Consider the following 23,128-nt stretch of genomic DNA (forward strand, 5'->3'; position numbering starts at 1 on the left):
CCCCGGGCTTCCCCTGTGAACCCGCTGCCCACGGCTGCCAGGGCCCCCTCCGCGCCCCCGGCTCCCCTCTGAACCCCCCATGTCCTCCAGCTCCCCCGCACCCGGGGGCTGCCCCCGGCCCCCCCGAGCCCGCCCCGTCGGGGGCTCATTTGCCAACGTCAGCCCCGCAGTTGGTTTGAATTAGGGGCCGGCGCTGATAAGTGACGGGGCGCAGGGATCGGGGGGGTGCGGGGGGCTCCCGGCCCTGCTCCCGCTTCCTGCTCCGCCGTCTGGAACCGGCTGCCAGAGCCGCTGCTGAAAGACATGGGGGGGACAGCCCCCTTGTGACCCCCGCATCCTGCCATCCTCCCTGCCTCCCTCCATCTCCCTCTCCGTTCCTCCCTCCCTCCTTTCCCCCGTCTGCCCAGCAGCCTGGGAGCCCCAGCCCGCACTCCCACTCCGCAGTCCCAGGGGCTGCGGTGGGCGCTGGGGGCACACGGGGTGCGCTGGGTGCCGATGGGTCCCGCACCCAGGGCTGCCTGGTGGGACCCAGCATGGGGGAACCCCCCCGGCCGTGGGGTGCTCCTGGGGCTGGGGGGGGGGGGTCACAGCGTCCCCTGCTCCCCCCCGCCCCGGGACCCCCGCCGCAGGACGCACGGTGCCGCTGACCCCGGGTTTCCGCACGCGGCTTCGCGGGGCTCCGGGCGCGGTGAGGGATGGCCGACAGCTGCGGTAACCGGATCCGCCACCGGCGGCACCGGCGCGGGGGTCCCGGGGTCAGCCCCGCTGCGGGGCCGGGCTGGGGGGGTGCCTTGGCTCGTGTGTCCCCAGGCGGGGGGACCCGGAGGGGCACAGCCCCTGCAGCCGGGGCTGGGGGACCCCGAGGTGCTTCCCCCCCGACGGTGTCTCCCGACCCCGGCTCCACGGCGCATCCACCGGCACCGGCTCCGGAAGCGGGACCGGCCCCGCACCGAGGGGCCGGGGGGGGGGAACCCCCACATCGTCGGCTCCCGGTGCCGCGGCCCAGCTGGTGCGGTGCTGCCCGCAATTAGGGGCTCACTGGGGACGCGCTGAGCAGCGGGGGGGGGAAGCTCATGTCCCCCCCAGCCCAGGGCCGGCGGTGCCAGCGCGGCGCAGGGCGCGCTGCGGGAGGGGGGCGCGGTGGTGCCACCGGGGGGGGCCGGGACATGCGACCGCACCGCGATGGGGAGGATGCGCCCAGGGCCCGCAGGGGGTGTGGGGAGAGGGGAGGGGCTGCACCCCCCGAGCCCCCAATACAGCTCCCCCCCCCCCGATGCATCTGCACCCCAGGACCCTCCCAGCATCCCCCATATCCGTGGGGTTCACTCAGCCCCTCCAATGCTGCACCCACTGCCTGCAGTGCACTCCCCAAACCCACCGAGGCCCCCTTGCACACGACAGTACCCCCCCCAATGCTGCATCTGCTCCCCAGGACCTCCCCAGCACCTGCATCGTGCACCCCATGGCTCAGCACCTCAAAAGCAGCAGCTCCCAGAAGCGGGGGGGGCTCAGCAGGGGTCCCCGTTGCCCCCCAATAGCGATCCCCCACCCCCCCAATCGAAGCAGGTACAAGGGGGGGGTTTTCCACAGTTTTATTCCAAAAATAGACTCGAGTGAGGGGTGTTAAATTAGGGGGTGCTGTGGGGTGCGGGGGGGGTGCTGTGGGGCGCAGGGGTGAGCAGCACAGGGCCGTGCCCCCAGCCCCTACCTCCTCTTGTCCTTGATGCTGTAGTGCAGCAGGAGGGGCGCGGGCTGCAAGGCAAAAGAGGGAGTCGAGGTGGGGGGCTGAGGTGGGGGGGGCCCCAAGGACCCCCAGGGGACACGGCCCGGTCCCACCCCGCTGCTGCAGGGAGCGATGCTCAGCACGGACCCGCGGAGCCCCCCCGGCCCGTTGGGGCTCCCACCTTGCCGAACCAGTGCGAGAGCCAGAGCTGCTTCATGGTCATGTGGTCGGGCAGCGCCGTGTTCTCAAACAGGATCTGCACCTGCGGACAGGGAGGCTGGGGGGGGCCGGACCCCTGTCGAGGGCCCAGAACACCCAGCCTGGAGCCCAGGATACCCCACCCAAAGACCTGGGACCCCAATCTGGGCCCTGGGAGCACCGCACACAAGGCCCACGGCCCCCAACCTGGGACCCCCAACCTGGGACCCCCAACCCAGGGCTCAGGACCCCCACCCCGGAGTCCGAAACCTCGAAACCGGGACCCAAGACCACCAACCCCGTGCCCCCCAGCCGGGTCATGGCCCCCCCTCAGTGCCCGCACTCACGTGCTGCAGGGGCAGACCCAGCCGGTGGCACAGGACCCTCCGCAGGTGCCGGATCTGTGCCCGCACCGAGCACCTCACATACTTGTGCTGTGGGGCACAGTGGGGCTCAGTGGGGGGTGCCGAGGCACCGGTACCCCCGACCCCCCGGGAGGGGGCATTGCTGTGGGGCTCAGCCCCCAGCTCACCTGCAGCACGGCCTTGCTCTTGTCCTTGCTGGAGCTGCAGAGGAAGAGAAGAGGAGGGGGCTGCAGGGGGTACCCGGTGGGGGGGGCAATGGGACCCCTTCAGGACCCCCACCTCCCCATGGCCATGGCCACCGCCGTGCCCGGTGCTGCCCCACTGCTGCCCCCCAGTGCCGCGCCCGGTGCCCCCCTCACCTCTGCTTCTCCAGGCAGAGCGAGACGTGCTCGTCGTACCGGAAGTAGTGCGCCCGCGAGTGGTCGAAGGTGCTATAGGGCAGCCCCATGGGGTCGCCCCCCACCGGGTCTGGGGGCAGAGACGGGAGGGCCGGGGGTCAATCCGTGCCCGGTGCCCCCCCGCTCCCCCGGTGCAGGGCTGGGGGACCCGGTGCCCCCCCCGTACCCTCAGTGCAGGGCTGGGACACCCGGTCCAGCCCCCGGGACTGGTAGAACTCCCGGATCCTCTTCTCTTCACCTGCGGGAGAGGCGGGCGCTGTGCAGGGACCCCCCGGCCCATGTCCCCCCCCTGCAGACTTGCCTGGGGGGCCCCAGAGCTCTCTCCATGCCCTGGGGTTCTCTACGGGGCCCCCCCATGAGTTGGGAGCCCCGTTCCTGTCCCCATCACTGCTGTGGGGCAGGGCACCAGGTCCCAGGCTGTTTTCTGTGCCCCCCATCCACCACAGCCCCACAGCCCCGGCCTTTCCAACCCAGCCCCGTCCCTGTCCCACCTACTCCCCATTCCCACAGCACAATCCCCGCTCCTCACCCCTGCGCCCCCCACACAGCTCCAGGAGCCACCATGGCCGCGGCAGCAGCCGGTTGAAGCCCCAGCCCCACAAACAGACCCCCCCCAGCCCCATCCTGTCCCCCCCGTGCCCCCCTCCCCACGCACTCTCCTGCAGGCCGGGCACCAGCTTGTACACGATGTCCTGCATGACCCGGTCCAGCTTCAGGTTGAGCAGCGGCTGCGTCTCGTGGATCTTGGTGTTGCACATGGGGCAGTACTTGCTGGTCTGCAGGTACTTGACGATGCAGCTCTTGCAGACTGCATGGGGGGGCACGGGGGTCAGTGGGGCTCTGGGGGGGCAGTGGGGCACGGGAGGGCCCCTGTCCCGTGCGGGACCCCTGACTCACACGTGTGCAGGCACTCGGTGATGGTCGTGGCGTCGATGAAGTACCCGGCACAGAGGCAGCACACGATGTGCTCGTTCAGCTCCTTCATCTTCACCTTCACCTCCTCCTGCGGGGGCTGTCACTGTCACTCACCCCTGCCTGCCCCACAGCGCCTCTTCCTGCTCCATAGAGCCTGTTCCTGCCCCACAGAGCCTATTCCTGCCCCATGCTCAGTGGCAGCCCCCACGGACGGCCCCACAGGGCACACGGAGCCATGGCAGCTCTCCCCAGTGCGGCTGGAGGGACCCCCGGCTGCGGGGCAGCAGCCCCTGAGCTCAGCCTCACCCCATGCCCCAGCTCAGCCCTGGGCTCACCCCACGGCTCAGCCTCAGGACCCACAGTGGAGCTGACACCGAGCCCCGCTGAGCTCCTGCCCAGCCCCACTGAGCCCCATTGAGCTCCTGCCCAGCCCCACTGAGCTCCTTCCCAGCCCCACTGAGCCCCGCTGAGCTCCTGCCCAGCCCCACTGAGCCTCACTCAGCTCCTGCCCAGCCCCGTTGAGCCCCACAGCCCAGCCCCACAGGTCCCGCCAAGGCGCGGCTTCAACCACCTTGGCCCCGCCCCAGCTCCTGGCCCCGCCCCTCGCCCCGCCCCCGGCTTGGCGCATGCGCAGTGTGTCGTCACGGCGCCTGCGCCACCCCGCAGCCCCCGGTCGCTCGCTGCCCCTCGCTGCGGCTCGCGCATGCGCGGCTCAGTGCCCCCGCTCCCGCCGCCCCGGTGCCCCCCGCCGCCGCCGCTCGCCTCGTTGCGGAGCGGGTCCATCTTGTAGACGGCCTGGAGCTGGTTCCGCAGCCGCATGGCGATCGCCATCGGGCCCCCCTGAGGAGGAGACGCCATCTTGGAGCGTCCCCTCCGCCCCCGCGAGCACTTCCGGGTTCTGCGCCGTGACAGCCGCGCGCGCCGCGGGGCACGCCGGGAGCTGCGCTCACATTAACACCTCCCCCCCCCGCCCCGTGCTGGCCCCGGGGCACAGCGGGGGGGGCCTGCACCGGGGGCGGGAGGGGCACGAGCCCCGGCCTGGCCCCGGTAACCGAGACCCCGGTCCCGCTGCGGCGAAGGGGGCGTGCGTGTGTTCCCCTCTCCTCCCGCCCCTGGCCAATAGGAGGGCGCGCTCTGTTGACAGACAGCAAGCCTCCGCCAATCAGAGCCAAGCTGAGAGGCAGGGGTGTGCGCGGGCCGCCGCCAGGGGGCGCCAAAGCACCTCGAGAGACGGGGCGGGGGCGCCAGGAGGTCCCGGGGGATGCCGGGGTCCCCCCTGCGGCCCCGAGGCGAGGGAGCGGGGGGCTCCCGCCCGGGGGTCGCTGTGGCCGTGACCCCCCCCCCCCCCCAGTTCGGCCCCGGAGCCAGAGTGCGGGGTCCCGGGGGTGCGGGGGCACGAGGGGTGCCGGGGGTGCTCGGGGTGCGGGGTCCCCGACGAGGTGCTGCGGGTCCCGAGGGGTACCGGGATATCGGGTCCCGGATGGGTACCGGGGTGGTGCCGGGATGCGGAGTGCGGGGGTACCGGGGAGGGCAGGGTGCCGCAGATAGCCGCGAGTATCGGGATGCTGCGTACCGGGGGTACCGACGGGTACCGGGATGCGGGTGCAGGGGGTGCCGGTTCCTGGGGGTGCCGGGATGCGGGTCCCGGGGGAGCTCCGTGCGCGGGCTGCGGGGGCCTGGAGCCGCGCTAATGGGGTGATGGGATCAGGGCTCTGGAGGGGAAGCGCGGCCCCGCTAATGCAAAGCAGAAGCCGCTCGGGGCTGTAATGGCTCGTTACCGTTAACGGTTATTGCTCCAATCCCAGCAGCAAGTGCCGCCTGGGGAGACGGCGGGGCGGCGGCGGGGGGGAACGGGTTAGGGCAGCCACCGGGGCGGGAGGGGGGGCTTTGCCTCCGGGGGGCACCCCGGGACCCGCAGGGCACGTCCCCGCTCACCTCCCACCGGCCGGGCTCTCGTCCCGCTCCCGGAACCCGGCCGTGCGCCCGCCACCGAGCGTGTGGGGCCCGGGTGCCTCCGGAAAGGCGCCTGCGGGTGAACCGGCATCGGCCCCCGTACCGCCGGCAGCCGCGGGACACCGTGCAGCCGCTGCGCTTGCCCCGCACTGTTTCGGTGCTCCTGGTTCCGGTCCTGATCCCGGTTTCAGCCCCGGTTCAAGCACCCGTGCCCCAGCCCCATCACCTCAGTTCTTCCAGTCCCAGTCAGACCAGTGCACCCCCGGTCCAGCCGCCCAGTCCATGGCCCCGTGTGGTGCAGTCGGTACCGGCCTCGTGTCCCCCCCGGTGCCAGCCCCCGCCCCGCCCCTGCACCCACAGCCCCGAGGTCCCACCGAGGGCAGCGCTCGGCCCCTCCCCGGTGCCGGGCCCCGCGGGCAGGGGCGGGCAGGACCGGCCCTCCCCGGTGTGACCGGGGCAACCCGCCCGCCCCTCCGGTGCGGTCCCGCCGCTGGGTGAGGGCCGGGGCCGGTGACCCCGTGCCTGGGGCGGGCCCGGCCCTGCTTGCCCTGCCTGGAGCCGTTCCGGGGAGGGGCGGCAGGGTCACAGCCGGGCCAGCGGGCCCCGGGCACGGCGGCAGCCTCATTGCCGGCACCCCCACCAGTACCGAGCACCGACACCAGGCACCCAGCACTGGCACCCAGCACTAGGTACCCAGCACCCTGCACCAGTACCGAGCACTGCGTATCCAGCACCGGGCACCCAGCACTGGCACCAGGCACTGGCACCGAGCACCCAGCACCAGCACCATACCGCTTTGACCACTGGGACCAGTAAAGCACTGCACCGAGCACCAGCACCACTCCATATCCAACACCCACCTGCACCGAGCACCAGCACCACTCCATATCCATCACCAACTCCCACCTGCACCGAGCACCACCAGCCCTGCACTGTATTGTTCACTGGTACCAGGATCAGCAGCGCACCGAGCACCAGCACCGCGCAGTGCTGCCCACCGAGCACCAGCGATGTCCTCACACCGCCCTGCACAGCCCCGTGCGCACCCTCGTACCCGCAGCCGCGGGCCCCCTTACGCTGTCACCCGCAGGGACACCCCCAAGGGCAGCCCCGCTCGTGCCCTCTCTCCGGCCAGCACCAGCGGTGCCAGAGCCCTCCCCGGGGCCGCAGCCGGTGCCCCGGGGCCGTGCTCCCCCCTCTCACCCCCGGCACTCGCCCGGCAGCGGCTCCATCTCCCCGTCAATAATTAATGCCGGGGCCGCCCCAGCTCCCACATTCGGCTCCATTTCCGCCCGCCGGGGCCTCCGCGGCCGCTGCCGGTAAACGCCAAACGAGGCCTTCCCGGCCAGAGCCTCACCGCGGCCCAGCGGGGCTGGGGCTGAGGCCGGGAGTGCTCGGAACCGCTGTGGGTGCAGAGCGGAGGGCAGAGACCGGGGGGCAGCGGCGGGGACACGGAACCCCAAACCCCAGCCCGAGGTCCCGGTGCCCCACCGCGGTCACACCGCACAGCGGCGGAGCAGGGACCCCGACCCTGAGACCCTGCATCGGGAGCTACCGGAGCTGGGATCTCATCCTGGGGTCCGCAGGCTGCAGACCCAGCCCCACACTGGCCCCACAAGCCAGGTCGCAGCTCCATGGAGGGGCAGGGCTGTGGGGCCATGGCGGCTGCTGGTGCCGGTGAGGGCAGGGGCTGCGGTGCATCGCGGGTGGTTATGGACTGAACTCCTGCCTAATGCACCCGAGCGCATTTGCGGAATCCAATTACCTGCCCTCGGCCTTTGATAACGAGGTTCTGAGCGACGGCTCCTGTCAACGACCCCGCGGCAACCGCGGCCATGGCCACCGGTACCCAACAGCACGGGCAGCCCCGGGCAGGACCCCCGGGGGATGTGGGATGGGGATGGGGTACGGGGACGCCTGGGCACGGAGGCTGGAGGACAGGAGAGGATCCCGGGGTGCCTGCCCGTGGATCCAGTGCATCGGGCCCGGAGCTGCCCATCCCTGCCTGCAGCCAGAGGGGATCCATGGCCACGGATGTCCCCCGCTCCCACAGCCCCCCTCACTCCGCGCTCCATCTCCCACCCTCGCGGCCATGCCCTCGCCCCAGTGAAGGCCTTGGGTGTCATTGGAGCTCCCCATGGCAGGTGCCCCCCACCCATAGGGCTCCCCACAACCTCCCCACATGGGCACCTCTGCCTGTACCCCCCGCCCCCTGCACCCAGCCCAGCAGGGTCTGGCGATGGTTTTGTGCGGGGCTCATGCACACAAGGCAGTGGCTGCCCGGACCCCCCCAGGGGCAGCAGCTCGGGGCTGGCGTCACCTTGCAGCAACATGCGCGTCCCCATCGCAGCCAGCTCCTCCCTGAGGACACCGCGCAACCGCCGATGGCCACTGGGCACCCGGCTGTGGCCCTGGTGGCCCATGGGCTGGCTGATGGGGCAGCATCTCACCATTTCAACCCATCCCAGCCCCAAACCAGCCCCATCCCAACCCATTCCAGCCCCATCCCACCCCACCCCAGCCCCATCGCGGTGGGTCGGGTGCGGAACGAGCCCACCGGCTGGTGCCCACGTCACCCCACGCACCCGGCGGGTGCCGGCGCCCGCGGTGGGGGGCACCGGGAGCGTTTCATGCGGTTAAGAAGTGTCTGATTGAGGCAGGAGGCGCCAGCAGCTCCCCCGGGAGCCGCAAGCCAAGGACTGGAGGACCAAATGCAGGCCAAAGTAATCCAATCTGGGCCGGCTTCATCTAATTAGCCCAGAATTAACCCAGCAGCCGGAGAGGAGCTGACTGTCCCTACAGTTTGCCAGCGGGTTTGGGGGGAAGCGGGAGGAAGAAGGGGACGTCCAGCGCTAATGAGATTACGGGGGGAGGGTGGGAGGGTGGTGGTGATACGGGCGGGAGCGGGCGGCTCGGCAGCCTCTTGCCGGTGGGGACGTGGGGCCCTGCCGGGCCCCGGCCGCTCGGTGCCAGCCGGTGCCGCGCAGGGACCCTTGGCGACGGCTCCGTGCCCCGCGGGGACGGGGACCCCGGCGCGGCCGCACGCGGGGACGGGAAGCTCCGCGGCTGCGGTGGCAGCTCCAAGGGGCCGGTGTTGGGGTTGCTGCACGAGCCCCGGCAGCTCCCGGGTGGCTGCAGGGACAGGACCCCCACTGCGTACCCCGATGTACCCACCCGTGGCCATAGGCAGTGGTGCGGCCGACGCGTGGAGCTCTGTCCCCTCCTTTCGGCCCTGCCGTGGGGGTTGTGTCCCCTGTGGCCCCCGAAGGCCCCCGGGTCCAGTCCCACGGGCAGGAGGGTGACAAAAGCCAGGTCCCTGGGGCTGAGGGACGAGGAGTGGGTTTATGTAGCTGCGCTGGGCGCTCCCAGTCCTCCCAGTCCTCTCCCTCCTCCTCACTGGGGAGAGGGAGGGGCAGGGACCCGGCCTGACCCCCGCTCTGGGGACACCAGGGGCAGGGGGACTTGGGGGGCACGAGAAGAGAGGGAAGGAGGAGCTGAGAGCGGGGTCCGTGGAAGGGGGGACCCGCAGCACCCGCACCCTCCCCTTGGGGATCTCCCCGCCGTGTGCCCGATGCCGGGGTCTCACCGTTGCGGGGGGGCGTAGGGGTGAGCCCCCCTAGCACAGCCGGTGTGCGCCGGCAGGAGCCGTCACCTGCCCCCAATCCATCTCCCGGGAGCGGCAGCATTCCAGCCCCCGGGCACGGCAACATCTGCCGCTGCTCCGGGTTTAATTAACCCGCTGCCGCCTCCTCCCGGCCCCCGGAGCCTGGTCCCGCCCGGCCCCGGCGGGCGCTGGGGGCCTGGGCCAACACCAGCACCGACAGCACCAGCACCAGCACCAGTGCCGGTTCCGGCCGTGCCCCAGGCCATTGTGAGCCCCTTCGCCGCTGCAGGCAGGGAGCCGGCGGCTCTCTCCAGCCGGGAATGCTGCAGCGGGAGCACGGGGCAGGTTTCTCCCGGCACCTGCTAAGCCAAGAGGAAGAGATGCCGGGAAGGTCCCGGGGCTCAGCCCCCGTCCCGGTTCCGTGGGCCTGGGTTCAGTTTCGCCACCCCTGCTGGGGCTCACGGGACCTGCACGCGTGGCTCGGGGCTCCCCTGGGGGCAGCGGGGAGCGAAATGCTCCAGCATGGAAGAAGACAGCTCCGAGCTTGGTACCGTGGGATGCTCGGTGGTACCGTGGGATGCCCGGTGGTACCGTGGGATGCCCGGTGGTACCGTGGGATGCTCGGTGGTACCATGGGATGCTCGGTGGTACCATGAGATGCTCGGTGGTACCGTGGGATGCTCTGTGGTACCATGGGATGCTCGGTGGTACCGTGAGATGCTCGGTGGTACCATGGGATGCCCGGTGGTACCATGGGATGCTCGGTGGTACCATGGGATGCTCGGTGGTACCGTGAGATGCCCGGTGGTACCATGGGATGCCCGGTGGTACCGTGAGATGCTCGGTGGTACCATGGGATGCCCGGTGGTACCGTGGGATGCTCGGTGGTACCGTGGGATGTGGGCACGGCCAGCTCGGCACGGCGCAAGCGTCGGGCAGAACAGCCTGGGCCTGGAGGGACGAACGTGCATGTACATGTGTGTATATGTGTGTGCACACGGGTGCTGCATGTGCCGGCGCAGCTGTGCTGCGCCCTGGGGGATGTGTGTGCCCTAACATGGACGTCCTTGCAGTGCAGCGTGTCCGTGTGCAGCCGTGCCGTGCACATGTGTGTGCCAGAGCCGTGCCATGCACCTCTGAGTGCTGGGGCCGTGCCCCTCTGCAGGGATTGTTCGTGCCGGTGCCCCTGCAACCCCGTGCCCGTGTCCCCGTGCCCCAGGGTCGGTCACCCCACACTGCAGCGGGTCTGGCTCACCCGGTGCCCCCGGTGCAGCAGCTGCAGCTCCCGGTGCCCCCGTGATTTACAGACGCAGGCCCCGGTAATGTCATTTGCCCCAGACCGGTGGCGCCAGGGTGACCGGGACCCAGCCCCCCCCAGCCCCCCGCTGCCCCGGAGCCGTGACCCCCAGCCCAGGAACCGTCGGCTCCGACCCCCGGGGCCACCCCACAGGCCGGACCCACCGCTCGCGGCACGGGTTGCGATAGTCGCCGTTACCGGGATCCGCTGCCCGGGGCTGAGCCCGTGCAGAGGGCAGTCGGTGGCGCCGCGGCTGGGCCCGATCCTGCAAGCCAGGTACGAGCGTCCCGACGGTGCCGGTTCGGGCTCCGCGCTCGGGGAGAACGGAGGGTCAGGGGTACCGGGGTGCATCACCAGAGAGCGGCGGGTCCGCGGGACACATGGTCGGTGCGACAGGGAACGGCGGGTCCCGGTGAGATGGGATCTCTATGGCCCCGGAAGGAAAGGGCGGCACGGCCTGGTCGGTGTGCCGGGAAAGGTGGGTCCCGGGGAATCGGGGGCCGCGCTACCGGCAACGCGGGTGGGGGGAAGAAGGGTTCGTACTGCCTGACTCCGCGCCCCGGGAGCGGCTGTGGACGGGCTCGGTGCGGTCGGGCTCGGTGCGCCCGGCGAGCGGCGGCTGTGGGGAAAGGAGACTGCTCGGCCGGGGAGCGGCGGGCGCGGTGCCGGTCCGTGCGCTCCGAGATCTCGGATAACGGCTCCGTGCTCCCGGGAGGACACGGCGGGGGGGGGGGGGGGGGGGGGGCCGGGCTGGGCTCCCGACGCCGCCGAATCCTCCCGGGAGCACGTAGAGGCTCCGCGCCGCTCCCGGTGCCGCGGCGGCGGCCTCTCCTCCGGGCTCCGCGCCGCCCCCTTCGTTGTCCGGTGGCTGCCCCGGAGGCTGGGAAGCGGCCGGAGCGCGGAGGGGCCGGGCCCGTCCCGGGGAACCGGGCGGCTCGCGGGGCGCTCGGGGCCCGACGGTCCCGTCCCGTCCGTCGCGGGGCGGCGGCGGAGCCGGTGCGCGAGCCCCGAGGGGCGGCGGGGCGGGGCCCCCCCCGGGATGCGCGAGCCCCCGCCCCCCGGGGCCGCGGCTCCGTCAATCACGGGGCGCGGCCGCCAATCAGGGCGCGGGCGCTCGGGATTTTGGCAGGTCCGGATGGAGCGGGGCAGAAAAGCGCGCGCCGCCGGGCCCCTGCCCCGCACCCGGCCCCTGCCCCGCACCCGGGCCCGCTGCGGCCGCCCCGCTGCCGCCGCCCCCCGCCGCCCCCCGGCCATGCCCGCGCCCCGCCGGCTCTGAGCGCGGCCGGGGCATGGAGGCGGCGGCGCTGGCGCGGGAGGGCGGCGGCCCGGGCCCCCCGCCCCACGAGCCCATCAGCTTCGGGATCGACCAGATCCTCGGTGGCCCCGAGCCCGCGGGCCCGGCCCGGGCGGCGGAGCCCGACTACGGGCTCTACGGCGGCGGTTACGGCCCCGCCTGCTCGCTCGGCTCCTACAACCTCAACATGAGCATGAACGTGAGCGTCAACGTGACCCCCGCGCCCGCCGCGCCGCCCGCCGGGGTCATCCGAGTCCCGGCGCACCGGCCAGCGCCCGCCCCGCCGCCCGCCGCTCCGCCGCCGGTGCCGGGGCTCTCGGGGCTCACCTTCCCCTGGATGGAGACGACGCGGCGCATCGCCAAGGACCGGCTCTCAGGTGAGCGCGGCGGGCGGCGATCGACGGCTCCCGACGGCTCTGGCGGCTCCGCCGGCGCGGGGCGGGGACCGGCCGGGCTTCCCTCGCGCTCCGCTGTTCCCGCACCGCGGGGTGCTCGCCCCCCGCCCCTCCCCGCTCCACCGGGAGCCCCTTGGACGCGGCCACCGTCGGGGCCCGCGGCGAGCGGATGCCGGGGGCTCCGGGCGGACCGGTGCGGTCCCGCCGTGTGCCTGCCTCAGGCTCTGCTCCGTGTCCAGCCGCTTCCCCGGGCCCGGGGGCACCGGGCACCGACCCCGTCCTACGGCCGCGGGGAGGCTGGTGGGAGCCGGAGTGCGGGGGGGAGGCTCCTCGGGTGTGGGTACCCGCTGTGGGGCAGCGGCCGGTCCCTGTGGGGCCACGGGCACAGGACGTGGTGCTGGTGCTGTGGGAGAGGCTGGGCTGGTGGGTGCCGGTGAGGCGCTGGGGTGCTGGTGAAGGGGTCCCGGTGCTGTTGGTGAGGCCGGGCACCCAGTGCTGGGGCAAGGGTGCTGGTTGGTGCACCCCGGAGGAGAAGGTGAGGGGTGCAGTGGTTGGGATGCTGGGGTTGGAGTGTTGTTGTTGGGATGCCATGATTGGGATGCTATGGTTGGGGTGCTGCGATTGGGGTGCCACAGTTGAGGCGCCATAGTTAGCGTGCTGCAGCTGTTGGGCTGTGGTTGGGGTGCTGTGGATGTGGCACCGTGGTTGTGGCACTGGGGTTGGGTGCCCTGGCTGGGATGCTGTGGTTATGGTGCTGTGATCGTGGTGCCATTTTTGGGGTGCCATGGTTGGGGTGCTGTGGTTGAGCTGCCGCAGTTGAAGTCCTGTGTTTGGGGTACTGTGGTTGAGCTGCCGCAGTTGAAGTCCTGTGTTTGGGGTACTGTGGTTGAGCTGCCGCAGTTGAAGTCCTGTGTCTGGGGTACTGTGGTTGGGGTTCTGTTGTGGGGGTGCCATGGATGGGGTGCTGTGGTTATGGTGCTGTGGATGTGGTGCTGGGGAGCCCTGGTCTGGCTTCTCTGGCTCATCCCGGCTCCTTCCCAAGATGGCGGCGCTGCCACGTCCGCAGCGCTCGGCTCCATGTGGGACGAGGCCAGGGCCGGGGGCTCTGGGGCTGTGCGGGGAGGGAGCGGGGCCTGTGGGGGCCCAGCCCAGCCCCAGCAGAGCCGGTTCCCCCCCCGGCCCTCCCGCCATGGCGGCGGTGACGAGGCGCCAGCTCCGGCTCCCGCCTTGGCGCCGTGGTGGGTGGACGAGGGGGCCCCTCCCGGCGGCCATCACTCGGCGTCGGGGCCATGGGGTGGGCCATGGGCTGCTCCCGGCGAGGGGCCCCCAGCCCCTCTGGCTGCGCGGCTGCACCTGTGGGCACCGTGGCTGCCCCTGCACCGGAGCTGCTGCTTGGAGCATCTCGGGGTGTCCCTGGGCTGCTGTGGGCGCTGCCCCATGGCCCTGTGCCGTGATGGGGACCCATGGCGACCCCATGGCCCGGCCATGTGCAGCCCTGCCAATGTGGCGCTGACACTGGCAAAGGCTTTGCCATGGGCTGTGGGGGCCGCGGGAGCTGCGGGAGCTGGAGCTGCGCCACGCTCCCACCTTCCTCCACGATGCTTTGTTGTCCCTATGCTCCCCATGGCTCCGGTTGCAACCGGAGCTGGGGTGCGGCACAATGGCCTCACCGGCTCACACCATGGCTGTGCACACACAGCCCCTTCCCCCGGCACAGCCCCCTCCCCCGGTAGCTGGCAGCCGGCAGTGACCAGGACGGACACGGCCAGCACATGGCCGGAGACGTCGGCCACCTCCTCATGACTCCTGGGGCCCTGACCCCCTGCCAGCAGGGCCGGGGAGCTCTGGCAGCACCTTGGGGTCTCCTCCAGGGCCGTGGCAGGGCTCAGCACCCCGGGAGGGCGCGTTTGCGCTGCCGGGAGCCCCAGCAGCCCCTCACTGGCTGTAGGATCAGATCCCACCAGCCCCGGTGCCCTCCTGCCGGTCCGGGGCAGCGGTCGGGCACGGTCCTGGGCTGCGGACGGGGCCTCCCACCACGTCTTGAGCTGCTCCGAGCGTCCCCGGGCCGGGGGAGCCGGTGTGGACAACGCGGGGTCTCGCCCTCCCGCTCCTGCCTGCAGCACCGGCGGCTCCCCGCGGAGCTCCCCGTCCCCAGGGCCCCGAGCACCCCCCCCACCGCCGGCTGCTCCCGCCCGCACCGGGGCCCCTCCCGGCCCTGCCCGCCGGGCGCGGCGCTGCGCAGCCGGCGCTGCCCTCACGCCGCTCTCCCGCAGCCGCGCTGGCCCCGTTCGCCGCCACCCGCCGCATCGGGCACCCGTACCAGAACCGGACGCCGCCCAAGCGCAAGAAGCCGCGCACGTCCTTCAGCCGGGGGCAGATCTGCGAGCTGGAGAAGCGCTTCCACCGCCAGAAGTACCTGGCCTCGGCCGAGCGCGCCACCCTGGCCAAGGCCCTGAAGATGACGGACGCTCAGGTCAAGACCTGGTTCCAGAACCGGCGCACCAAGTGGAGGTAACGGGGACGGCCCCGGGGCACCAAGTGGAGGTAACGGGGACGGCCCCGGGGCACCAAGTGGAGGTAACGGGGACGGCCCCGGGGCACCAAGTGGAGGTAACGGGGACGGCCCCGGGGCGGCCGCTGAAGCCACCCGGAGCTGGGACACGGGTCCCTATCCCTGTTGCATCCTCTGGGCACGGTTTAGGCACGGCCCTGCCGAGGGAGAGATGGGGCTGTGACAGGTGGCTGTGGGGTATTGATGCACAGTGGTGCCAAGGGAGGGATGGGCTGCAGAGTAGAGGCTATAGGGCATTGCCACACTGGCACGCGGTGGTGCCGGCAGCAGGATGTGCTGTGGTGGGAGGCTGTGCGGCATCACCACACCAGCACGCAGTGGTGCCAAGAGGGACGGGGCTGCAGGGCAGAGGCCATGGGCATTGGCACAGTAGCACAGAGCGGTGCTGAGGGAAGCTGGGCTGTGGGAGCAGTGGTGGCAGTGGTTGCAGCACTGGTTGCAGCGGTGGTTGTGGCAGTGATCGCAGTGGCGGTTGCAGCGCCGGTCACAGCGGTGGCTGTGGCAGTGCCGGATGTGCCGTGTGTGCTGGCAGGAGGCAGACGGCGGAGGAGCGCGAGGCAGAGCGCCAGCAGGCCAACCGCCTGATGCTGCACCTCCAGCAAGAGGCCTTCCAGAAGAGCCTGAGCCAGCCGCTGCCCCAGGACCCGCTCTGCATGCACAACTCCTCCCTCTACGCCCTGCAGAACCTGCAGCCCTGGGCCGAGGACAACAAGGTGACGTCTGTCTCGGGGGTGGCCTCCGTGGTGTGAGGACCAGAGGTGGGAGCCAGGGGGCTGAGACTGGTGCATCCAGCCTGCAGCAGGGATGAGGCTGCTGCTTTCGGACCCCCAACCATCGTCAGCTCCATCCCCACCATGGCCCCCCCATAACCACCCCACAGCTCCGGCTGGGGGATGTGCTGCTGTGGTTTGACTCAAGGCTGTCTGGACCCCCTCTGTGGGACCCCCTGGGGAACCCAGGGCTGGGCCCCCCCCCTCGGCAAGCCAGACCCCCCCACCAAAGGCCTCTGCTCCTCAGGGGGTCCCACTCAGGATCTGCTGCCCACCCATCAGCAGCTCTCATGGTTGGACCAGACCCGGCTCCCTGCAGGGTAGCTGCAGTCCCCATCCCACATCGATTGGGATCCCCCTATTCCAAGTGCTGGGACCCCCTCTGCCCTTGCCAGCAGCCATGGCGGGTCTGTAGCACCTGCGCACCTTTGCCTTATCCCGGTTGGAGTTTAGCATCTCTGGATGCCGAACCCGGGCCCATGGCCCCCAGCGGTGGGGCAGACTGATGGACCGGCCTGTGCCCCCCCGGGTGCTCCCGGTTCCCTGCACCCACCAGTTTGCAGCCCTGGGCCTGGACATGCCCCCACAGCACCCTGTGATGGACTCGGGGTGGCCAAGGATCGCACCAGCCCCACTTTGGACCTCCTTCACTCCCCCCACACTGCCCGACTGTGGGGAGCCAGGGGGTCTGCTGGGGGCTAACCCCCACACTTCCTCCACCAAATAGCCCCCCCCTTCCCCGGGGACCCCCTGAGTGTCCCCCACCTTTACCAAGGACCCTTCCCCTGCCCTGTTCCCCCCCCAAACTTTGCCAGGGACCCCGGCCCCCCCGGGGTCAGCTCCTGGCTGGGGATGGAGGGGAACGGGTGTGTGTGTGGGGGCCATGGCCATGACCTTGACCTTAAACTTGACCTTGACCCCCCCGACCCCTCGCCGCTGTCCATGGTGCTGCAGCCGCTGCACGTTGCCGGTGGGAGCCCCTGCGGGGGCTGCGGGGAGGGGCAGGTTCCTACCGAACCCCCCCCCCCATTGCTACCGGGAGGAGGCGGTCAACCGGAGCCGGTTGCCCCGGGATTGGCTGCGGTTCCGTGACGCGGCCCCGTTTTACCGGGGGTGGAACCGTTTCGGCGCCGCCGCAGAATCGCCGGGATGAGCGCGGCCGAGGCCTGTCCCCGGTACGGGCGGGGGGGCGGCGGGGAGGCGGTGCTGCGCGCCCGTGCGGAGGCCGCCGGTTACCGGAGGCTGCTGCGAGCCCGCGCTGCCGAGGTGGAAGCGCTGCGCGGGGCCGTGGGAGCGCTGCACCGGCGGCTGGAGGGGCTGCGGGACCGGCGGAGCGGGGAGGTCGCCAAGTACCAGGTATGGGGGGGACGGGGTGCGGGGGCGCGGTGCCGGGACACCGGAGGGCTGGGGAGGGGGGGCGGGATGGGGCTTGGGGGGTACGAGTGGGGCAGGGGCCGGGATGGGGCTGGGGATTCGTATGGAAGGGGGGGGTCGGGTGGGGCTGGGAGCGGGGTGCAGAGATCGGTCGGGGCCCGAGGTCGGGCCGGGGTCTGTGGGTCTGTCCGGGGCGGGGACCAGGGTCCGGGGTCCCGGGGTGGGGGGGGGCGGGTCCGGGGTTCGACTTGGGGTCTGTGGGGCCGGCGGGGGCCGGGAGCGGGGCTCGTGTCGGGGTCTGGGTCGTGTCGGGGTGCGGGGGGGTCTCGGGCCGGGGGTCCCGGGCGCTGCTGACGGCTCCGGTGCAGGAGCGGGTGGCGGAGCTGGAGCGGGAGATCAGCGAGGCGGAGGCGGAGATGCTCCGGTGCCTGCGGGAGTACCCGGCGCTGCTGCGGCTGCGGATGGCGCTGGAGGCGGAGATCGCCGCGTACCGGTACGCGGAGGGGGGACGGGGACAGGGCGGTCTTGGGGGTGCGGGGCTCAGCCCGGGCCTGTCCCTCTGCAGGGAGATGCTGGAGGGCGAAGAGCTGCGCCTGGGCGGGCTGGGGCCGCCGTGACTGGAGCCCGGGCCCCCGATCCCGGACTTCTGCACCTCGGGGTCCCCCGAGCCCCCACTCGCCCCTCGGGACCCCTCGGGACCCCCGGAGGCCCCGTTCTCCCCCTCCCCCGTGCCGCGGGATCCCCGGGCTCCCGTCCCCCAGCCCTGGGCCCCCCAGCCCCCGCGGGACCGCACATTCACCAGCCTCTCCGGAGCAGCAGCGGGGCTGGGGGGCCCCGGCCCGTGTCAATAAAGCCCCGTGGCATCACCCGGAGCAGGCCCGTTTGTGAGGGAGCTGCACCCCGGGCACCCCCTGCACTGTTGGGGTCCGAGGGTGCTGCGGCCGTGTCCCATTGGGCTGCTTGGATGCGGGGTCTTGACCCCATCCCGCCTGGCTGCAGCCCCTCACCCCGGGCTGGGCATCCCATGGGGTGAGGGGGCCTGTGCCCCGGTGCGAGCTGAGGGCCCCCCAGTGCTGGTAGTGGATCCTGACACCCCACCATGGCCGCATCCTGCCCTGGGACCCTGCACTGGGAGTGCCCATGTGTTCCAGTGGGACAAGGTTTTGGGGACCTTTTCTGGCCAGGGATGGGGATGGCCACTGACACGGGCTGGAACACGCTTGCACACGTGTGTTACACGCCTGCTTTCAGCCGTGGGTACTGACCCTATGGGCGAGCCCAGCACTGACGGGAGCAGGGACCGTCCGGGAGCTGTGGGGCAGCGGGGGCCTGGCACAGGCCTGTGACCCCCATGGGGCAGGGGCCAGCCTGGGCACCTTGAGCACAGGAGCCCTGCCTGGGCCATGGGGCCGGGGCACCCACCACCCCACACAGAGACCAATGGGGTTTATGGTGGGAAAGCCAAGGCCAGTCTTTAATAGAGGCAGAAACCCTCTTCCAAGAGGCCAGGAGGTCGGTGTTGGGTGCTGGCCGCTGCCACCCTGGGGTGCCCCCACGCCCCCGGGCACACGGAGGTGCAGTGGGGCAGGGGATGGGTGTGAGGGCTCGGGGTGCCCTTGGTGGGCTCAGAGCGCTCGCAGCCGGTGCTGCTGGGCTGCCCCGGTCCCATGCCAGAGGCTCCAGGGGCTCCAGGCGGGGCTGGTGTAGGGGTCCCGGCAGCTGATGCGCACCCGCTGAGCACCGTCCCGCAGCCACGTCTCCTCCTCGCCCTCCACGTATTTGTCGGCCTGCGAGGGGTCAGGATGTGGCCACGGCGCCCCGACACCGGGGCGGGGGACACCGGCACGGCCCCGGCCCCAGCGGTGCCGCTGCTTGGTGTGGGCAGAGCCGAGGACAGCCGGGGCTGACCCCGAGGAGAGGAGCAGCACAGTGGGGAGGGGGCCATTGCTGAGCCCCTGCAAGCCCCTGTTCCTAACGGCACCCCTGGGTGGAAGGAAGAGCCCAGGTGGGAATGGGGAGGGTGGGAAAGGGTGGGATGGGAAGGGGACAGGGCGGGCGCAGGAAAGCGAGGACACCGGGGGGCACACGCAGGGACGCGCTGGCCAGGGCCCCCCGCGGTTACCTGGGTGCCGTTGGGGAGCTCGTACTGCAGCCGGTAGAGGAGGGCGAAGTAGGACCGGGGGAGCGGCCAGGAGGCCGGGGGGGCCCAGGCGAGGTGGAGATGGTCCCCGCGCCGCTGCACGGCCAGCTCCTGCGGCGGGTCGGGCCGCACTGCGGGCACAGCGGGGCTCAGCACCGGGCGCAGCCACCCCCGGGCCGCCCCCCGGGCCCCCCCCGGGCCCCCGCTCACCGATGTCGCGGATGAAGAAGTGGCTGGAGAAGCTGATGTAGGAGGTGTCCGAGAGCCCCTCCAGCTGCAGCCGCAGCGGCCGCAGCTCCTCGGCGAAGGGGCAGAAGAAGGGGTCCACGAAGCTGGCGTTGAACCGGCCACGGCGGCGGGACGCGGGCACCCACTCCCCCAGGGAGCCATCGCTGCGGGGGAGCAGCGTGAGGCCGGGGGACAAAGGGGCCGCGGGGCCATGGGGCCGGTTGGGGTCCCTGGGACACGCACCTGAGGGTGAGGCGGGCGCGGAACACGGCGGAGCGGGGGCCGGCCCAGGAGCAGCGGAAGGAGCCGCGGTAGGACTCGGCCTGGCAGGACACGTCCATCCCCTCCTCGCCTGGCGGGGCCGAGGGGAAGCTCGGGCGCTGCACGGGGCCGGGAGGCTGCTCCTGCCCCGCCCAGCACCCGCGATCCACGAGCATCTCCTGGTGCCCAGCCTGACCCCAGCCCCCTGCATCCCCCTGCCCCATCGCCCCCATCGCCCCCATCGCCCCCATCACCCCATCGCCCCCATCACCCCATCGCTCCCATCACCCCCATCACCCCATCGCCCCCATCACCCCATCGCCCCCATCACCCCATCGCCCCCATCGCCCCCATCACCCCATCGCTCCCATCACCCCATCGCTCCCATCATCCCCATCACCCCATCGCCCCCATCACCCCATCGCCCCCATCACCCCATCGCTCCCATCACCCCATCGCTCCCATCACCCCCATCGCCCCCATCGCCCCATCGCTCCCATCATCCCCATCACCCCATCGCCCCCATCACCCCATCGCTCCCATCACCCCATCGCTCCGATCACCCCCATCACCCCATCGCCCCCATCACCCCATCGCCCCCATCACCCCATCGCCCCCATCACCCCATCGCTCCCATCACCCCATCGCTCCCATCACCCCATCGCCCCCATCACCCCCATCACCCCCATCTCGCCCCCCAGCCCGGCCGCACGCACGGGTGCCGCTGACCACCACGTAGATGGAGTCCAGCAGGACACCCCCGGCCCAGCAGCTGTAGTTGCCCGCGGCCGGCAGGTCCAAGCCGAGGATCGTGAGGGTCCGACCCTCGGCCACCAGCTCGGCCATGGGCTCCGGCTCCCCATTCTGCGTCCAGGTCACGCTCTGCTCCGCGGTGCTGCACTTCACCACCACGTCCCCATTCAGCTTCCCCACCTGAACTGGAGAGGAGAGGCAGAGCCTGGGCTCAGAGGAGGGCCCTGGTGGGGGGAGCTCGTCCCCCACACCACGATGGGGCCGGTGCCCCCTTGTCCTGGCACACCGTGTCAGAGGTCCATCAGGGACCATCCCTCCCCGTGGTCCGCATTCTGCCCCATGACCCCATGTCCATCCCCGCCCTGCTTCTGCACCCCACATCCGTCCCCCGGCCCCATCACGCAGCTCCCACCCCCCAGACGTCCCATGCCCACCCTCTAACCCCCCACCACACCAGAAGAGCTGCTCCCACCCAGGCTCGTGTCGCCCCACATCAGAGGGATGTGCGATGCGGAATATGGGCTCTCCCTGCTCACTCCAGCTGCTGTGTGGGTCCTGCACCCACACCCCCCCAGGTGTCTCCCTTCCGAGCCCCCCCCGTTCCGCCAGGACAGGACTCACACTTTGGGGGGAAGGCGTTCAGGGAGTCCGCAGGAGCGAGGCTCAGCACCAGCCCCACCAGCACCAGCATCTGAGGAGGGAAAGGAGGGAAGGGGAAGGGCAGCCCCATGCCGGGGGTGTCAGCCGGACCCCAGGAGCAGGTCGAGCTGGGGTGCGGGCAGCAGGACCCCGCGGCCCCTGGCGAGCGATGCAGTGTGGGGCAGCCCCACTGACGGAACACCCCAACCCTTCCCACTGCAGCCCCACTGGGTGCCCCCGAAGCAGGGGCTGCATTGTCCCCCGGTGCCCTAAGCCTGGGCTGCAGCGCCAGAACCTCCAGCATTACCGGTACCCCCGGTACCCCCGGTACCCCCGGTACCCCCGGTACCCCCAGCACCTCGCGCCGTTCTCACCTCTCCCCCTGCGTGCGCTGCTCCGGGGTCTCAGCCTGGGCCGGGGGCACACGCGGCCGGTTTATAGGGAGCCGGGACCCCGCGGGGCTCCCCAAGGTGCGGCCAAACCGCAGCCGCGCTTCTCAGAAGAGGAGAAAGGAGAAAACCCGCTCCGGGTGGAGCCGCTCCGGGGCCGGGGGCTGAGCCGGCGGCGGCCGCCGGGGCACCGCGGGGCGTGAGGACGGGTCCGCAGCGGCAGCCGCTGGGCGCGGGGGCAGCGCTGGCCCCGGAGCCCCGGGTGACCCCAGCTCGCACAGGGACCCCCGGAGCGGGGGTGCCCATCGCCCCGTGCCGCGCGGAGGGTCCACAGCCCAGGCACGGCGGGAGGAGGGCCTGGAGTGTGCGGAAGGGACCACCGGGGTCCAACAGCGCCTGCCCCGGGGGTCCAGCGCGGAGCAAGGCTCTGGCCGTTGGGGCTGTGACGGGTCCCCAGGGGAGGAACCGGTAACTGCAGGGACTCGGGGTGTCTCACCCCTTCCCTCCCCTCCCAGGGCTGCTCCGGCCACTTATCCCATGGGATGCTGTTCCAGGACAGGGATGCGGGGACAGAGGAAGCCACAGCCCCCAGCCTCCTCTTTCCTGTCCCCACAAGCCCCCTGCCTGCTCCTCCGCACGGCTGAGGGATTGGGGGGGGGGAATCTCCGCTCCCCGCGGCTGGGCACCGGGCACCGGTGTGGGGCGAGGGGACGGGACAGACCCAGTGTGGGGCAGGCAGCCCCGGGCAGGGAGGTGTGAGCTGCCCCCGCTGCTCCCAGCCACTCCGGTTCTGTGGTTCCTAGAAAGCGAAGGGGAAGCTCGGGCTCGGAGGAGGCTGCGGGGCAGGGGTGACCTTCGAGGCACTGCGGCAGGGACAGGGCCACGGAGCCTCCAGGCCCCTTCCCTGGAACAGCAAAGTCCGATGTGTGGGCTGCGGGGGGGGCGCTGGTGGGATGCAGCACCCACGGCAGCGGGGATCTGATCCTGGGGCAGGGCTGGAGCTCAGCACCCAGAGCACAGCACTTGTGATGGGGTCCCAGCCCCCAGGCAGGAGCTCAGCCCTTGGCCCCGGTGATGTGACCCAGGACAGGAATGGAGCACGTGGAGCTCAGCCAAGCCAAGGGCAAGGTCCTGCTCTGGGTCAGCACAACCTCCACATCAAATAGCCTGGGGGAGACTGGATGCAGCACCCTGAAGGGAAGGACTTGGGTGAGGAGAAGCTCCCCATGACCTGGCTTTGGTGAACGCTTGAGCCCAGACCACCCCCCCGTGTGCTGGGTGCACCCCCAGAGCGCGAGCAGCGGCTCAAGGAGGGGATCCTGCCCCTCTGCTGTGTGATGGGGAGACCCCCCCTGCAGTCCTGATCCAGGCACAAGAGGGATGTGGAGCTGGTGGAGTGAGGGCAGAGGAAGCCACGGAGCTGCTGCGAGGGCTGGAGCAGCTCTGCTCTGGAGCCAGGCTGAGAGAGCTGGGCTGGGGCAGCCTGGACAAGAGAAGGCTCCTGAAGGGGAGACCTGAGAGCAGCTCCAGTGCCTAAAGGGGCTGCAGGAAACCTGGAGAGGGGCTTGGGCCAAGGGCCTGTAGAGCCAGGCCAAGGGGAATGGCTTGAACCTGCCCGAGGGGAGACTGAGCTGAGCTCTTAGGCAGAAGCTCTTCCCTGGGAGGGTGCTGAGGCGCTGGCACAGGGTGCCCAGAGAAGCTGTGGCTGCCCCATCCCTGGCAGTGCTCAAGGCCAGGTTGGACACAGGGGCTTGGAGCAAGCTGCTCCAGTGGAAGGGGTCCCTGCCCGGGGCAGGGGTTGGAGCTGGAAGAGCTTTAAGGTCCCTTCAACACGAGCCAGTCCAATTCTGTGATTCTATG

The 23,128-nt window shown here is 71.6% G+C and overlaps 3 protein-coding genes across 8 annotated transcripts; 1 reads left to right on the plus strand and 2 right to left on the minus strand.

Moving 5' to 3' along the window:
* Nucleotides 1-1,577: 1,577 nt before the first annotated feature.
* Nucleotides 1,578-4,543, minus strand: PCGF1 (polycomb group ring finger 1). Its single transcript, XM_065665334.1, has 9 exons — nucleotides 4,362-4,543; nucleotides 3,582-3,687; nucleotides 3,340-3,492; nucleotides 2,851-2,922; nucleotides 2,646-2,754; nucleotides 2,454-2,487; nucleotides 2,269-2,355; nucleotides 1,905-1,985; nucleotides 1,578-1,752 (listed from the first exon to the last, which is right to left on the minus strand). Exons 1-9 carry the CDS (start codon nucleotides 4,455-4,457, stop codon nucleotides 1,705-1,707), a joined length of 786 nt encoding a protein of 261 aa, XP_065521406.1. The 5' UTR covers nucleotides 4,458-4,543; the 3' UTR covers nucleotides 1,578-1,704.
* A 6,949-nt stretch (nucleotides 4,544-11,492) lies between these two features.
* On the plus strand, nucleotides 11,493-15,463 carry TLX2 (T cell leukemia homeobox 2). The gene is given in 4 exon segments (XM_065665335.1): nucleotides 11,493-11,519; nucleotides 11,521-12,124; nucleotides 14,416-14,653; nucleotides 15,247-15,463. Coding segments are annotated over 4 exon segments (1,086 nt in total).
* Nucleotides 15,464-18,304: 2,841 nt separating this feature from the next.
* On the minus strand, nucleotides 18,305-22,795 carry LOC136007459 (uncharacterized). Of its 6 annotated transcripts, none has more exons than XM_065665340.1 (7): nucleotides 21,254-22,795; nucleotides 20,862-20,931; nucleotides 20,217-20,420; nucleotides 19,470-19,578; nucleotides 19,209-19,390; nucleotides 18,981-19,129; nucleotides 18,305-18,645 (listed from the first exon to the last, which is right to left on the minus strand). In XM_065665340.1, the coding sequence occupies exons 2-7, from the start codon at nucleotides 20,929-20,931 to the stop codon at nucleotides 18,484-18,486; spliced, it is 876 nt and encodes a 291-aa protein (XP_065521412.1). In that variant the 5' UTR covers nucleotides 21,254-22,795; the 3' UTR covers nucleotides 18,305-18,483. The 6 variants fall into 6 exon arrangements, with proteins under 6 accessions (XP_065521412.1, XP_065521409.1, XP_065521411.1 ...); XM_065665337.1 differs by having other exon boundaries at nucleotides 20,217-20,425; XM_065665339.1 differs by having other exon boundaries at nucleotides 20,204-20,425.
* Nucleotides 22,796-23,128: the final 333 nt, after the last annotated feature.

Source organism: Lathamus discolor, chromosome 1, assembly GCF_037157495.1.
Source record: "Lathamus discolor isolate bLatDis1 chromosome 1, bLatDis1.hap1, whole genome shotgun sequence".
Taxonomy (NCBI): Eukaryota; Metazoa; Chordata; class Aves; order Psittaciformes; family Psittacidae; genus Lathamus; species Lathamus discolor.